Source organism: Rhinolophus sinicus, linkage group LG01 (assembly GCF_036562045.2).
Source record: "Rhinolophus sinicus isolate RSC01 linkage group LG01, ASM3656204v1, whole genome shotgun sequence".
Classification (NCBI taxonomy): Eukaryota; Metazoa; Chordata; class Mammalia; order Chiroptera; family Rhinolophidae; genus Rhinolophus; species Rhinolophus sinicus.
Window position 1 is genome coordinate 109,248,312 of NC_133751.1, and position 17,724 is coordinate 109,266,035.

Consider the following 17,724-nt stretch of genomic DNA (forward strand, 5'->3'; position numbering starts at 1 on the left):
AAAATGACGAGAACAGACTTACAAGGTTTTTTATAAAAGAGTAAGATGACAAAAGACCTGGTTTTCATTTCTTTGGGGATAATTTACTACTACAAGGCCTACTTATCCCTGCAGAAAGCTTGGATTGATTGTGTAAAGGGAACTTTTTTCCTCTCTTTAATTCTTCTCAGAGTTTTAATTAAAAGAATATTCCTAGAAGCAGGATCTGGCTGAGCTCTTCTAGTGGCCGCACATCTGCAGTACAGACATGGGACACCTCTGCCCTGGCCGGGCCTGGTCACCCCGCCCGGGTCATGACTCTGGGAATTCTAACCTGGCCGCTCTCAGCGGCACCACTGAAGGGAGGAAGATCTAAGCTGCTCCTGCAAACACAGACAGCTGGTGTTCAGGTGTCTTTTGTCGAGCTCACCCTTCAAGAACCCACCGCACCTCCTGACTCTGTGCTTCTCCCATACCTGTGACTGCCGGAGGCGTCAGGAAGCAGGAATGCTGTCATCAGCACCCACTTTTATACAGAAAAGTCACAATGCAAATCCTGCAAACACTGCCCTAAGAGTCCTATCCTCTAGCCCAGCATGAGGAGTCTGAGAGTGTCACTGCCTCTGGCTAAAAGAGGAGGTGTCAGACAACCAGTCTTCTTGTCTAAGGCTGACAGGCCCTCGTTAACTTACAGAAAGACCCACTCTGAAGTATCCGACAAGGCAGCCCAGTCTGCCTCAAATCAAGAATCCAGGAACCTGTATACACAAGTTCTAGTGAAGTTCTTTCAGTCCCCTGCTTCCAGCATCCTCCACCCACCCTTACAAATAAAAACCCTTGGGAACTAACTCCTGATATAAATTATTTGTGCCAGCAGGAAAGAAAGCAAAAGCCCCAGCCACTGAAAGCTAGACAAAGATTTAAAATTTCACAAGTCATTCAAATACCTGATTTGTACACTGAATAGTTCTAATGCCTGTGAGGCTCGGCTTACCACCTGGGAAGCGCTGTCCCAGCCGCCTGGAGGGGGCACCCCCTGACAAAGTAACCTGAGGGGCACAGACTTACATAGTGAGGGCCACAGTTTCAGACTTACATAGTGAGGGCCACCTCAAGTCCTGTGAGGTTTGCGCATGTCCCCCAACATCTAATGGTCTCTGCACAGGACAACTGTACCAAGTTCCCAGGCAGAGATTCCAGCCTCTTGCGTCAGAGGATCTCTCCTTTGACCATTCACTGTGGGAAGCTGGAGGTAGGAGGAGATCCTGCACTATGTTCTCCCTCAAATCGCCCTGCAATCATGCAGACAAAGGGAGTCTGCAGCAGGGCCTCCAGCCCCCTCAGTGCTGTGCCTGCCCAAGCTCCATCGCACACTGGTGCGAACAGTGGTCCCACTTCTCCTGGAGGCCTGGGTACAAAAAAAAAAAAGCCATGGTGCCACTCTGACCAGACACCAAATGGACACATACCTTAAAGCTATAGCCCTGGTCTACCAAGAACCTCTGCCGCTTGGTTGAGTAGGCCATTTCCTGTGTGTCCTGAGATACCAGCGAGTAGAAGAAGGCATTGTACTCCTCTGCAACCATCCCTGGGAAGAGAGCAGAAAGGACATTAGCTGTGAGAATGCGGGAACTAACGGTCAGGACTCAAAAGCAAGGAATGCAGTAGGAGAGCTTTGTAGTCAGGGGTGACCGGCCTGACTTTGTAGAGGGACTTCATCAAAAGTGAAAATCTGTGTGCTTCAAAGGACACATCAAGAAACTGAAAAGACAACCCAATTATAAAATGGGTTAAGGATCTGAATAGACATTTCTCTCAAGATATACAAACCCACTCCAACTCAATGAGGAGCCCCTTCAACAGCTTCCGAATCGGTCTCACCCCCATCAGCCCTTGTCCACAGTCTACCTAAGGAGTGGTGTTAAAAATGCAGACCTGAGGAGGTGAGTCGAAGATGGTGGATTCGATAAATACTATGCCTGCTGCCTCCCAGGATCACATCAAAACTACAACTAAATTATACAACAATCCACCTCAAGAATCATATGAAGACTGGTTGAGCAGAACTCCTACAATTAAGGATATAAAGAGGCCACATTGAGACTGGTAGGAGGGGCAGACACAAAACAGGCTGACCCTAAACCCACAGGTAGTGGATGAACGCTAGGAGGGACACCTCAATGGCAGAGGCACCCCCTGGATAGGGCGGGGCTCCCTAGACCAGAGGTCTTGCGCCAGGAAGAGGACTTCCCACAACATGTGGCACTGAAAATCAGAGAGGACTCTATCTCTCCATGCTGGTGAGATGGAAGGCAGCAGGAAACCCAGACGCGCTCTTATAGAGCCTGGACACAGACTCATTCGCCTGCAAAGACTCACATGGTCTCTGGTGGAGGGATAGCAACTCAAGAGGCCCAGAGACATACAGGGAAAGACTGAATTGTGTGACTTAGAAGAAAAGGCTGGAAGGACAGGAGCGATTATTATCCCTGTGTGGAGCCTGACACACGTGTAGCCTACAGAAGCACGCCATCTTTTCTGTGTTGAGCCCTCCCCAAAAGGGAAAAACCTGGGACTGCACTGGTCTGGCGAAACCTGCGTGTGTGCACTGCCTTGGTGATGCCCTGGGTCCCCAAGCCCCACACAGCTGGTGCTACATTAACTGGGACACTCTTCACTGCTGGACTGCTGGCTCCACCCCCACAGGCTGCGGAAGGCTTTAGGCAGTAATGGATGGCCCATGGTGGCCTGGGAAACGTTTGGTGATAGGCGGTAACCCAAGACCTGCGCTGCAGCCACTCTTGGGCAGCTCTCAGGGATTTGTGAGCCTGCAGCAAGGGGTGGCTGCCTGCAGTGTTCTAAGAGCATTTTGCAAAGTGGTCACAGGCCAGGAAGTGCTCCAAGGAGAGCAGTGGCTGGCTCTAGGGAGCTCTGCAAAGTGGTCACAGGACAGGCATTGGCGCAAGAAGTGACCTTGCATTAACTCTGTAAAAACTACCACTAGCAATTTTTGACTCCGAGACTCCACCCCGCCCAGGCAGGGCTGCATCACAGAAGGATACTCTCAACTCCGGGTCAAACAGCTGGCCCGCGCCCCAAAGGGTGCTCTTTCAATAGCTGAGCCTTACAGGTTCCTGACAGGTGGCAAATAGGACTAAAGGACGCTGAGCTTTTCCTAAGTGGCCCCACGTCCAGTATCAGTGGCAGCCAGCCTCGGTTCACATCGAGCCCAGCCCACATGACTCCAGGTCCAGCACAGGCAGCAGTCAACCACATACAGTTCTTTGGCTCCTACAAGATAGGCGCAGGTAAGTCACATGCATGGCTGAAACTGCCCTGCATGAGAGCCCCAGAAAACACACACAGAGGCCAGCCTCAGACTACACCACAGCACTGGTTAGCCCCACAAACGGCACACCCAAAGGGGGGTGTCAACAGGCACAAGAGCCCACAGAGGTGAAGCCCCCTCTGAGGAGTCAGCACCCACACAGCAGCTCATACACTGTGGGCGCAGCCAGTCCTCACAGTCAGTCAGCTGGGAGCCAATCCCACCCACTGATGAACCAAAAGCAATCAAGGCTCAACTACAACAGGAGAACACACACAACACAAGGGACACTCCTGGAACACACACACAGGAGATTATGGAGATTGTGCCATTGGACTACACAGTACACATACTACATAAGGGCATCCAGCAAAGACTTGAGAGACATAAATGACCTACGTAATACACAGAAGGAAACACAGAGCAGCAGCCAGAATAAGGAAAGAAAGAAACATATCCCAAATAAAGAACAGGAGAAACCTCCAGAAATACAACTAAATGAAATGGAGGCAAACAACCGACAAGAGACAGAGTTTCAAACACTGGTTATAAGAATCCTTAAGGAACTTACTGAGAATTTCAACAAAGAGATAGCAAACATAAAGAGAACACAGAAACCATAAAAAAGAACCAGTCAGAAATAAAGAATACAATAACTGAAAGGAAGAATACACTAGAAAAAAATCACCAGATTAGATAAAGCAGATCAAATCAGCGATTTAGAAGACAAGGTAGCAAAATACACCCACTGGAACAACAAAAAGAAAAAAAGAATGAAAAAAACAAAACAAATATAGCTTTGGTGACCTTTGGGACACGATCAAACGCAACAACATTCATTATAAAAGTACCAGAAGGACAAGACAAGAAGCAAGGGATTGAGAACCTATTTGAACAAATAATGACCGAAAACTTCCCTAACCTGATGAAGAAACTTGACATACAAGCCCAGGCAGTGCAGAGTCCCAACAAGATGAACCCAAACAGGTCCATACCAAGACACACCATAGTAAAAATGGCAAAGGTTAAAGACAAAGAGAATCCCAAAAGCATCAAGAGAAAGACAACTAGTTACTTACAAGGGAGTTCCCATATCAGCTCATTTCTCAATAGAACCTTTGCAGACCAGAAGGGAGTGGCAGAAAATATTCAAAGTAATGAAAAACAAGGGCCTACAAACCAAGACTCCTCTACCCAGCAAGGCTATCATTTAAAATTAAAGCACAGATAAAGCGCTTCCCAGATTAAGAAAAAGCTAAAGGAATTCATTACCACCAACCCAGTATTATAAGAAATGTTAAAAGGCCTCCGTTAAGCAGAAGAAAGGAAAAAACAAAGCACCAAGATCAGAAATATGAATAATAAAATGGCAATAACTATGTACCTATCAATAATCACTTTAAACATAAATGGATTAAATGCTCCAATCAAAAGACACAGGGATAGCTGAATAGATAAGAAAACAAGACCTACGCATATGCTGTCTACAAGAGACCCCCCACCCCACCCCGAGATCAAAAGAAACATAGATACTGACAGTAAAGGGATGGAAAAAGATATTTCACACAAATGGAAACAAAAAAAAAAGCTGGGCCAGCAATACTAATACCAGACAAAACAGGCTTTAAAATGAAGAATATAGTAAGAGGCAAAGAAGATATTACATAATAATAAAGGGACCAATCCAACAAGAGGACATCACCCTAGTAAACATTTATGCACCCAACATAGGAGGACCTAAATATATAAAAAACAGATATTGACCAACATAAAGACAGAGATCACCAGTACTGCATAGTAGGGGAATTTAACATGCCATTGACACCAACGGACAGATCTTCCAGACAGAACATCAACACGGAAACAGTGGCCTTAAATAACACAATACAGCAGATAGATTTCATTGTTATTTTTAGAGCATTTCACCACAAAACAGCAGAATATACATTCCTCTCAAGTGCACATAGAACATTTTTCCAAGACAGACCACATGCTAGGCCACAAAACAAGTCTCAACAAATTTAAGAAGATTGAAATCATATCAAGAGTGTTCTTTGACCACAGTTCTATGAAACTAGAAATCAATTACAAGGAAAATAAAAAAAGAAAAACACACAAACACATGAAGATTAAATAACATGCTACTAAATAATGAACGGCTCAACAATGAGATCAAGGAAGAAATCAAAAGATACCTTCAGACAAATGAAAATGAAAACACAATGACCCAAAATCTATGGGACACAATGAAAGCAGTCCTAAGAGGAAAATTCAAAGCAATGCAGGCCTACCTAAAAAAAACAAGAATAGTCTGAATTTATACCTAAGGGAACCAAAAAAAGAACAAACAAAGCCCAAAGTGAGCACAGGAGAAAATAAATATCAGAGTGGAAATAAATGAACTAGAAACTAAAAATATTTTAAAAATTAAAAAACAAACAAACACAATTCAAAAGATCAATGTAACCAACAGCTGGTTTTTTGAAAACATAAACAAAACTGACAAACCTTTAACCAGACTCATCAAGAAAAAAAGAGGGGACCCAAATAAATGAGAAGTGACAACCGACACCACAGAAATACAAAATTTTTAAAGAAAATACTACAAACAACTATATGCCAACAAATTGGACAAACTGGAAGAAATGGATAAATTCCTAGAAGCATACAATTTTTGAAGGCTGTTATCACGAAGAAACAGAAAATCTGAACAAACCAATTACTACCAATGAAATCGAATCAGTAATCAACAAGCTCCCAACTAACAAAAGATGAATTTTATCAAACATTAAAAAAAGAATTAACACCTATTCTCCTCAAACTATTCAAAAAAATCCAGAAGGAGGGAAGGCTCCCAAGCTCATTTTACGAGGCCACCATTACCCTGATTCTAAAACCAGACAAAGACATTATACAAAAAATTATAAGCCACTATCCCTAATGAATATATATGCAGAAATCCTCAACAAAGTATTAGCAAACCAAACTCAGCAATACATTAAAATGATCACACACCACGATCAAGTGGGATTCATGCCTGGTATGCAAGGTTAGTTCAATACCCACAAACCGATTAATGTGATACACCACATAAAATGAAAAATAAAAATCACATGGTCATATTAACAGATACAGAAAAAGCATCTGACAAGATCCAACATCCATTTATGATAAAAACTCTCAGCAAAGTGGGAATAGAGGGAACATACCTCAACATAATAAAGGCCATATATGACAAACCCAGAGCTAATATCATAATCAATGGGGAAAAGCTAAAAGCAATTCCCTTATGATCAGGAGTAAGACAAGCATGCCCACTTTCACCACTTTTACTCAACATAGTACTGAAAGTTCTAGTCACAGCAATCAGACAAATAAAAGAAATAAAAGGCATCCAAACTGGAAAGAAGGTAGGAAATCTGTCATTTGCAGATGACATGACACTATATATAGAGAACTCCAAAGATTCCACCAAAAAACAATTAGAATTGGTAAATGAATTCAGTAAAGTAGGAGGACACAAAATTAATACTCAAAAATCAGTTGCATTTTTATACACCAGTAACAAACTATCTGAAAGAGAAATTAAAAAAACAATTCCATTGACAATTGCATCCAAAAATAAATAAACATTTATGAATAAATTTAACCAAGGAAGTAAAAGACCTGTATTCAGATAATTATAAGGCATTGAAGAGATAAATTAAAGAAGATACAAATAAATGGAAACATATACCATGCTCATGAACAGGAAGAATTAATGTAGTTAAAATGTCCATACTACCCAAAGCAATATATACCGTGTTTCCCCCAAAATAAGACCTAACCGGAAAATAAACCCAGCATGATTTTTCAGGATGATATTCCCTGAACATAAGCCCTAATGTGTCTTTTGGAGCAAACTTTAATATAAGACCCAGTCTTATTTTGGGGGAAAACGTGGTAGATTCAAAGCAGTCCCTATCAAAATACCAATGGCATTTTTTACAGAACTAGAACAAATAATCCTAAAATTTATATAGAACAATAAAAGACTCTGAATAGCCATTGCAATCTTGAGAACTAAGAACAGGAGGTATCATCAAATTTACTACAAGGCCATAGTAATCAAAACAGTTTAAATACAGACACATAGATCAATGGAACAGAATAGAGAGCCCAGAAATAAACCCATGTCTATTTGATCACTTAATCCATGACAAAAGAAGCAAGAATTTACATTGGGGTAAAGAAAGTCTATTTAATAAATGACGCTGGGAAAACTAGACAGATACGTGCAAAAAAATGAAGCTGGACCACCTTCTTACGTCATATACAAGAGTAAACTCAAAATGAATTAAAGACTTAAATGTAAGACCTGAAACCATAAAACTCCTAGAAGAAAATATACGAAGTAAACTCTCAGACCTTACTCTTAGTAATATTTTTATTGATCTATCTCTCCTCGGGAAAGGGAAACAAAAAATAACAAATGGGAGTACATCAAACTAAAAACTTTGTGCACAGCAAAGCAAACATCAACAAAACAAAGACATTCTACTCAACTGGAGAAGATATTTGCCAATGATACATTTGATAAGGGATTAATATCCAATTTACTTTAAAAATCATACAATCCAACACCAAAACATCAAACAATACAATTTAAAAAATGGGCAGAGGACCTGAACAGACATTTCTCCAAAGAGGACATACAGATGGCCAACAGACATATGAAAAGATGCTCCACATCACCAATCATTACAGAAATGCAAATTAAAACCACAATGAGATACCACCTCATTCCTGTCAGAATGGCTATCATCAATAAATCAGCAAACAAGTCCTGGTGAGGATGTGGAGAAAAGGGAACCCTCATGCACTGTCGGTGGGATTGCAAATTGGTAAGCCACTATGGAAAACAGTATGGAGTTTCCTTAAAAACTTAAAAATAGAACAATCTTTTTCTATTGAGAAAAAGGAGAACAGTAATTCCACTCCTGGTAATTTATCCAAAGAAATCCAAAACACTAATTCAAAAAGATATATGCACCCCTATGTTTACTGCAGTGCTATTCACAACATCCAAGACACGGAAACAACCAAAATGCCCATCGGTAGATGACTGGATAAGAAATTGTGGGGGTGGCCGGATGGCTCAGTTGGTTAGAGCATGAGCTCTTAACAAGGTGGCTAGTTCGATTCCCACATAGGCCAGTGAACTGTGCCCTCCACAACTAGATTGAAACCAACGGCTTAAGCTTGGAGCTAAGCTGCAAGTAGGCGGCCAGTTGGCTCAGTAGTTAGAGTGCGGTGCTCATAACACCAAAGTCGCTGGTTCGAGTCCCAAATGGGCCAGTGAGCTGCACCTCCACAACTAGATTGAAAAACGACTTGACATCCTGGAAAAACACACTGCTCCCCAATATTCCCCAATAAAAAAAAAGAAATTGTGGTACATTTATACAATGGAGTATTACTCTGCCATAAAAAGGAATGAATCTTACCATTTTCAACAACATGAATATTATGCTAAGTGAAATAAGTCAGCTGAGAAAGACAAATACCATATAATCTCACTTATATGTGGAATCTAAAGAACAAAATAAACAAAGAAAATAGAAATAGGCATATAGATACAGAGAACAAACTGATGGTTCCTAGATGGAAGGGGGTTTAAGGGATGGGTGCAAAAGGTGAAGGATTAGGAAGTACAAGTTTGTAACCACAAAATAGTCACAGGGATGTGAAATATAGTGTGGGAAATATAGTCAATAATGTAAAGACTATGCAGGGTGTCAGACGGGTACTGGACTTATTGGGGGGATCATTTCATAGATTATATAAATGCCTAACCACTGTGCTATATACCTAAAACTAATCTAAAATAACAATTAATGTCAACAGTAATTAAAAATATAAATCTAGGGTGGCCAGATGGTTCAGTTGATTAGAGCGCGAGCTCTAAACAACAGGGTTGCTGGTTCGATTCCCACACGGGCCAGTGAACTGCGCCCTCCATAACTAGACTGAAGACAATGAGCTGTAAATGAGCTGTTGAGAGGAGCAGCCAGATGGCTCAGTTGGTTACGGCATGAGCTCTCAACAAAACGGTTGCTGGTTCAATTCCCACATGGGATGGTGGGCTGCATGCCCCTCAACTAAAGATTGAAAACGGCGACTAGACTTGGAGTTGAGCTCCACCCTCCACTAGATTGAAAAACAATAACCTGGAGCTGATGGGCCCTGGTGAAACACAGTGTTCCCCAATATTCCCTAATTGAAAAAAAAAAGAAAACATATATACATATATATACACACACACACACATATATACATATATATATATATATATATATATATATATATATATATATATATAAATCACGAGATGTAAAGTTCAGCATAGCTAATATAGTCAATGGTATTGTAACAGCTATGTACAGTGTCAGAGGGGTACCAGACTTGTTCAGGTTATCATTTGTGAGGGTTGTACATGTCTAATCATTATGTTGTTTTGTACACCTGTTAAATTAAAGAATAAAAAATTTTTAAATGTTTTAAAAGATATAGAAAGGGCCAATAAGCACACGAAAGATGCCCAGTATCATTAGTCATCAGGGGAGATACTATTTGGTACACATTAGGATAACTAGAATTCTTAAAAGACAGATAATTATAGTTGTTGCGAAGGATGTGCAGAGTTGGAATCCTCATACGTTGTTGGTGAGAACGTAAAATGGTGCAGCCACTTTGGAAACAACCTGGCAGTTTATTAAAATGTTGGAGTTAGACTATGACCCAACAATTCCACTCATACTGTGTTAATGAAAGACCAGATCTTACATTAAGTTTTGCTCCAAAAGACGCATTAGGGCTTATGTTCAGGGGATGTCCTCCTGAAAAATCATGCTAGGGCGTATTTTCCGGTTAGGTCTTATTTTCAGGGAAACACAGTAGATATATGCCATAGAGAACTGAAAATACGTCCCCACAAAATTTGCACATGAATTTCGTAACAGCATTATTCTAAGAGCCAAAACTAGAAACAATCCAAATATTAATTTATCAGATTATTTATTAGATGAATGGATAAATAAAATGTAGTGTGTTCATACAATGGAATATTATTCAGCAATAAAGAACAAAGTTCTAACACATGCTGCAATATGGATAACCCTTTTGAAAACACTATGGTAAGTGAAAGAAGACAGAAGAGGCCCAAATTATGATTTCATAGATTAGTCGTTGCCTGGTGTTGGGGTTTGGGAGGTAAAGGAAAATGAGTTACTGCTAATAGGTTAAGGGATTCTTTTGGGTGTGATGAGAATATTCTAAATATAGATTGTGGTCACTGGTGCAGATAAGCTAGCATGGTGACGTTAATTCTAAAAAACGTTTTTAATTTTCAGTCTGGTAGGCATAATATCTGCTTTCTTGTTGCTGCACAGTTCTTTGGGGCACAATGTTGCTTTAGATTCAGTCCAAAGATTATTTTGCCCCGCTTTAACATTCCAAAGTTTTGAGGCATAAACTGTGCAAGGCAGCTCTGGGAAGGCAGCTCCGACTCCATTTTAAAGTGGCTCCGTTTACACTATTTTTTTACAACTATAATCATCATGTTGTACATTACGTCCCCAGCATTTATTTACCTTGTAACTGGAAGTTTAACCCTTTTGAACACCTTTATCCAATGCCCCCACAGCTACCCTCTGCATCTGGCAACCACAAATTTGAACTCATTTTTTCTGGGTGTTTTTTTTTTTAAGATTTCACATATGAAATAAGGTATATGTCTTTCTCTGATTTACTTCACCTAGAATAATGCCCTAAAAGTCCATCCATGTTGTCGCAAAGGGCAGGATTTCATTTATTATCGGTGAATAAAAAAGGATATTGTAATAACATATATACCACATTCCAGTGTAATGTATACCACATTCTCTTTATATATTCACGTTTTGATGAGCACTAAGATGGTTCCCATATCTTGGCTATGGTAAATAATGCTGCAATTAACATGGGGGTGCAGATAATCTCTTTGACATAGTGATTTCATTTCTGTCACATATATACCCAGAAGTGGCATTGCTGGATGATATGGTAGTTCTATCTTTTTGAAGAATCTTTATACTGTTTTTCATAGAGGCTGTACCAATTTGCAATCCCATCACACAAGGGTTGTTTTTTGTTCACATACATGGCACCATTTATTTCTTCTTTTTGGTAATAGTCATTCTAACAGGCATGTGATGATATCTCGTTGTGGTTTTGATTTTCATTTCCCTCATGATCCGTGATGTTAACAATCTTTTCATGCACCTATTGGCTGGCCATTTGTATATCTTCTTTGGAAAAATATCCATTCAGCTCCTCTGCTCCTTTTAACTGGATTATTTGGGCTTTTTGCTATTGAGTTGTGTGAGGTTTTTACATATTTTGGATGTTAACCCCTTATTATGATTTGCAAGTATTTTCTCCCATTCCATATGTTACCTTTTCATTTTGTCAATCACTTCCTTTGCTGTGCAGAAGCTTTCTAGTTTCATGTAATCACGACTTGTTTATTTTTTATTTTATTTGTTGCTTTAGATGTCTTATCAAAAAATTCACTGCCAAGACCCACATCAGGGACCTTCTTCCTGTTTTCTTGCAGGAGTATTATATTTTCCAGTCTTACATTTAAGTCTTTAATCCATTCAGAGTTAATTTTGTGAGTGGTGTAAGATAGGGGTCTAGTTTCATTCTTTTGCATGCAAATATTCAATTTCCCCAGCACCATTTACCAAAGAGACTATCTTCTTTCCATTGATTATTCTTGGTTCCATTGAAAAATTAGTTGACTAAATGCTTGGGTTTCTTTCTGGGCTCTTGATTCTGTAACATTGGTCTATTTCTGTTTTTATGCCAGCACCACAGTTTTGATTACTATAGCCTTATAACATAGCTTGAAATCATAAAGTGTGATGCCTGCTTTGTTCTCCTTCTTTCTAAGGATTGCTTTGGTTATTTTGAGGACTTCTGCGACTCCATATAAATTTTAGGATTGTTTTTTTCTACCCTTGTAAAAAATGTTGCTGGAGTCTTGATAAGGATTGCATTGAATCTATAGAGGGCTTTGGGTAGTATGGACATTTCTACAGTAATAATTCTACCAATTTATTTACATAGAATATCTTTCCATTTACTGGTCTTTGATTTCTTTCATCAGTGTCTTGTACTTTTCAGTGTAGAGATCTTTTCACCTACTTGGTTAAATTTATTCTTAAGTATTTTACTGTATTTGATGCTATAGTAAATGGGATCATTTTATTTACCTTTCAGATAAATAATAGTGTATAAGAACACTACTGATTTTTTTTCTTTAAGTTTTGGGGGGAAACAATTGTTAGTAAAGTTACATAGATTTCAATTACATAGATGTACAATGTACATAGGTGTACTATTCTGTAATACATTAACTATATCTCACATTGTGTGTTCACCACCCAGTCAGTTCTCTTTCCATCACCATGTATTAAACCCCATTTGCCCTCTTCTATAACTCCCCTCCACCCTTGCCATCTGGGAACCCTGAAACAATTGCCTATGTCTATCAGTTTTTTTGTTTTTTTTTAAAGATTTTATTGGGGGAGGGGAACAGGACTTTATTGGGGAACAGTGTGTACTTCCAGGACTTTTTTCCAATTCAAGTTGTTGTCCTTTCACTCTTAGTTGTGGAGGGCGCAACTCATCTCCAGGTCCAGTTCCCGTTTCTAGTTGCAGGGGGCACAGCCCACCATCCCTTGCGGGACTCAAACCGGCAACCTTGTGGTTGAGAGGACACACTCCAACCAACTGAGCCACCTTGGAGCTCGGCAGCAGTTCAGTTCAAGGTGCCGTGTTCAATCTTACTTGCAGGGGGCACTGCCCACCATCCCTTGTGGGACTCAAGGAACTGAACTGGCAACCTTGTGGTTGAGAGCCCATGCTCCAACCAACTGGGCCATCTGGGAGGCAGCTCAACCTCAAGGTGCCGTGTTCAATCTTAGTTGCAGGGGGCGGAGCTCACCATCCCTTGCAGGACTCGAGGAGTTGAACGGGCAACCTTGTGGTTGAGAGCCCACTGGCCCATGTGGGAATCGAACTGGCAGCCTTCAGAGTTAGGAGCATGGAGCTCTAACCGCCTGAGCCACCAGGCCGGCCCCTATATCTACGAGTTTTTGTGCTTTCAGTTCTTTGTCTTGTTCTTTTGTTGTTTGCTGATTATATACAACATATCAGTGAAATCATATGGTTCTCTAGTTTTTCTGTCTGACTTATTTTGCTTAGCATTATAATCTCAAAATCCATCCATGTTGTCACAAATGGTATTATTTCATCTTTTCTTACCGCAAAATAGTATTCTATTGTGTGTATATACCACAACTTCTTTATCCATTCCTCTATCGAAATATTTAGGTTGTTTCTATGACTTGGCTGTAAATAAAGCTGCAATGAACATTGACGCACACATGTCTTCATTTCATGGACAAATGTTTCCAAACTTTTTGGGTAGATACACAGGAGAGGGATTGCTGGGTCATATGGTAATTCTATTTGTAATTTTTTGAGGAACTGCCACACTGCCTTCCATAGCAGCTGCACCATCTGCATTCCTGCCAACAGTGCATGAGGGTTCCTTTTTCTCCACAGCCTCTCCAACACTTAATATTTGTGTTGTTGATGACAGCCATTCTAACTGGGATAAGGTGATATCTCATTGTGTGTGTTTTTTTGTTTTGTCTTTTTTAATTTATTGGGGTGACAATTGTTAGGAAAATTATATAGATTTCAGGTGTACAATTCTGTATTACATCATCTATAAATCCCATTGTGTGTTCACCACCCAGAGTCAATTCTCCTTCCATCACCATATATTTGATCCCCCTTACCCTCATCTCCCACCCCCCCACCCCCCTTACCCTCTGGCAACCACTAAACTATTGTCTGTGTCTATGAGTTTCTGTTTCTCATTTGTTTGTCTTGTTCTTTTGTTGTTTTGGGTTTATATGCCACATATCAGAGAAATCACATGGTTCTCTGCTTTTTCTGTCTGACTTATTTCGCTCAGCATTACACTCTCAAGATCCATCCATGTTGTCACAAATGATCCTATATCATCTTTTCTTACCGCCGAACAGTATTCCATTGTGTATATATACCACAACTTCTTTATCCATTCATCTATCGAAGGACATTTTGGCTGTTTCCATGTCTTGGCCACCGTAAACAAAGCTGCAATGAACATTGGAACACACGTGTCTTTATCTATAAATGTTTTCAGATTTTTGGGGTAGATACCCAGGAGAGGGATTGCTCGGTCATATGGCAATTCTATTCGTAATTTTTTGAGGAACCTCCACACTGCCTTCCATAACGGCTGTACTAGTCTGCATTCCCGCCAACAGTGTATGAGGGTTCCTTTTTCTCCACAGCCTCTCCAACATTTGTTACTATTTGTCTTGTTGATGATAGCCATTCTGACTGGGGTGAGGTGATATCTCATTGTGGTTTTTATTTGCATTTCTCTGGTGATTAGTGATGTTGAGCATTTTTTCATACATCTATTTGGCATTTGTCTGTCCTTGTTGGAGAAATGTCTCTGCAGGTCCTCCGCCCATTTTTCAATTGGGTTGTTAGTGTTTTTGTTGTTGAGTTGTATGAGTTCCTTGTATATTTTGGATATTAGCTGCTTATAAAAGGCGTTGTTTGCAAAAAAAACTCCCATTCAGTTGGCTGACTCTTTATTTGTCGATGGTTTCTTTTGCTGTGCAGAAGAAGCTTTTAAGTTTGATATAGTCCCATTCATTCATTTTAGCTTTTACTTCCATTTCCTTCAGAGTTAAATTCATATAATGCTCACTGAACCCAAGGTCTACATGTTTAGTACCTAACTTTTATTTTATGCAGTTTACTGTTTCAGGTCTTCTGCTTAAGTCTTTGATCCATTTTGAATTACTTTTGGTACATGGTGACAGATAGCAGTCCAGTTTCATTCTTCTCCATGTGGCTTTCCAATTGTGCCAGCACCATTTACTGAAGAAGCTGCCTTTGCTCCATTGTATGTTTTTTGCTTCTTTATCAAAAATTATCTGTCTATATTTATGTGGTTTTATTTCTCGGTTCTCAATTCTATTCCATTGTTCCACGTGTCTCTTTTTCTACCAAAACCATGCTGTTTTCATTATTGTTGCCCTGTAGTACCAGCTAAAGTCAGGTAGTGTGACACCTCCGGCATTGTTCTTTTTTCTTGGTATTGCTTTGGCTATTCAGGGTCTTTTGGGGTTCCACACACATCTGATGATTTGTTGTTCCATTTCTTTAAAAAATGCCATTGGGATCTTGATGGGATTGCTTATCTGTACATTGCTTTGGGTAATACAGCCATTTTAACTATGTTGATTTTTCCATTCCACAAGCAAAAGAATGTCTTTTCATTTCGTGGTGTCTTCTTCACTTTCTTTTAAAAATGTCTTACAATTTTCAGCATATACATCTTTCACATCCTTGGCTAAGTTTATTCCTAGGTATTTTATTCTTTTGCTGCAATTGCAAAAGGAATTGGTCTTTTTAATTTCTTTTTCTGAGATTTCCTTTTTAGTATAAAGGAATGCGATGGACTTTTGTACGTTGATTTTGTAGTCAGCAACTTTACTGTATTCATTCATATTTCTCATAGCTTTTTGGTGGCGTCTTTAGGGTTTTCTATATAGATCATCATGTCATCAGCACAGAGTGACCATTTAACGTCTTCATTCCCAATTAGAATGCCTTTTATTTCTTTCTCTTGCCTGACTGCTCTGGCAAGGACTTCCAAAACTGTTCAAAAGCAGAAGTGATAGGGAACAGCCTTGTCATGTTCCTGAACGTAGAGCAAAGGGCTTCAGTTTCTCACTGTTAATTATGATATTGACTGAGGGTTTGACATATATGGCCTTTATTATGTTAAGGTATTTTACTTCTATACCTATTTTATTAAGAGTTTTAATCATAAATGGATGCTGTATCTTGTCAAACGCTTTTTCTGCATCAACTGATATAATCACGTGGTTTTTTTCCAATATTTTGTTTATGTGATGTGTCACATTGATGGATTTCCATATGTTGAACCATCCTTATGCCCCAGGGATGCACCCCACTTGGTCATCATGAATCATCTTTTTAATGTATTGTTGCATTCTATTTACTAGAATTTTGTTTAGGATTTTGGACTCTGTATACATCAGAGATATTGGTCTGTAGTTTTCTTTTTTTCTGTTGTCCTCACCAGGTTTGGGTATCAGGGTAATGTTGGCCTTATCAAATGAGTTAGGGAGTAGTGTCTCTTCTTCAATTTTTTGGAACAGTTTGAGCAGGATTGGTATTAGATCCTCTTTGAAGGTTTGATAGAATTCACTAGTGAAGCCATCTGGTCCCAACTTTTGCTTTTGGGAAGGTTTTCGATGACTGATTCCATTTCCTTACTGGTGATCGGTCTGTTTAGATTTTCCAGTTCTTCAAGGTTCAGCCTAGAAAGGCTATATGTTTCTAAGAACTTGTCCATTTCTTCCAGGTTATTGAATTTGGTGGCATAAAGTCCTTCACAGTATTCTTGGATGATCCTTTGTATTTCTGTGGTGTCCGTGATAACTTCCCCTTTTTCATTTCTGCTTTTATTAGTGTCCTCTCTCTTTTTATCCTACTGAGCCTACCCAAGGGCTTCTCAATTTTGTTAATCTTTTCAAAGAACCAGCTCTTTGTCACATTAATTCTTTCTGTTTACTTTTTGTTCTTCATTTCATTTAGTTCTGCTCTGATTTTTATTATTTCCTTTCTTCTTCTGACCTTGGGTTTCATTTTTCTTCTTTTTCTAGTTCTTTAAGTTGTAACATGCAGTTATTTATTTGGGATTTTTCTTGTTTCTTGAGATAGGCCTGTAATGATATAAATTTCCCTCTGAAAACTGCTTTTTCTGCATCCCAAACATTTTGGTAGGATGTATTTTCATTCTCATTTGTTTCTATGTATCTTTTGATCTCTCCTCTTATTTCTTCTTTCACCTGGTCATTCTTTAAAAGTATGTTGTTTAATCTCCACGTATTTGTAGTTTTTCCTGCTTTCTTTTGCAGTTGATATCCAATTCCAAAGCCTTGTGATCAGAGAATATGCTTGGTATGATTTCAATCTTCTTAAATTTGCTAAGGCTAGTTTTATGTCCCAATATATGCTCTATCCTTGAGAATGTTCCATGTACACTAGAAAAAAATATGTAGTCTGGACTGCTTGCGAAAAATGGCGGCGTGAGGTGAGCCTCTGTAAAGCTCCCCTGGAATTTACAACGAATCGAACAACAAAAACTCCACAAAGGACTCCCTGCACAACAGACAGGCAAGACGAAGAGGCCCACTACCGACTGAAATCACCTACAGGTGGGAGAT

At 39.7% G+C, this 17,724-nt stretch overlaps 1 protein-coding gene across 11 annotated transcripts in view; it reads right to left on the reverse strand.

The window, feature by feature from the left end:
- Window positions 1–17,724, reverse strand: part of ERCC3 (ERCC excision repair 3, TFIIH core complex helicase subunit) — a 77,459-nt gene that overhangs the window by 28,182 nt on the left and 31,553 nt on the right. For all 11 annotated transcript variants that reach the window (XR_012497188.1, XR_012497184.1, XR_012497180.1 and 8 more), the window contains exon 13: window positions 1,449–1,567. Coding sequence is in view for 3 of the 11 variants with exons in the window: in XM_019717981.2 (XP_019573540.2) it covers window positions 1,449–1,567 (119 nt within the window). In the remaining 8 variants the exon portion in view is untranslated. The remainder of the gene's footprint in view (window positions 1–1,448; window positions 1,568–17,724) is intronic.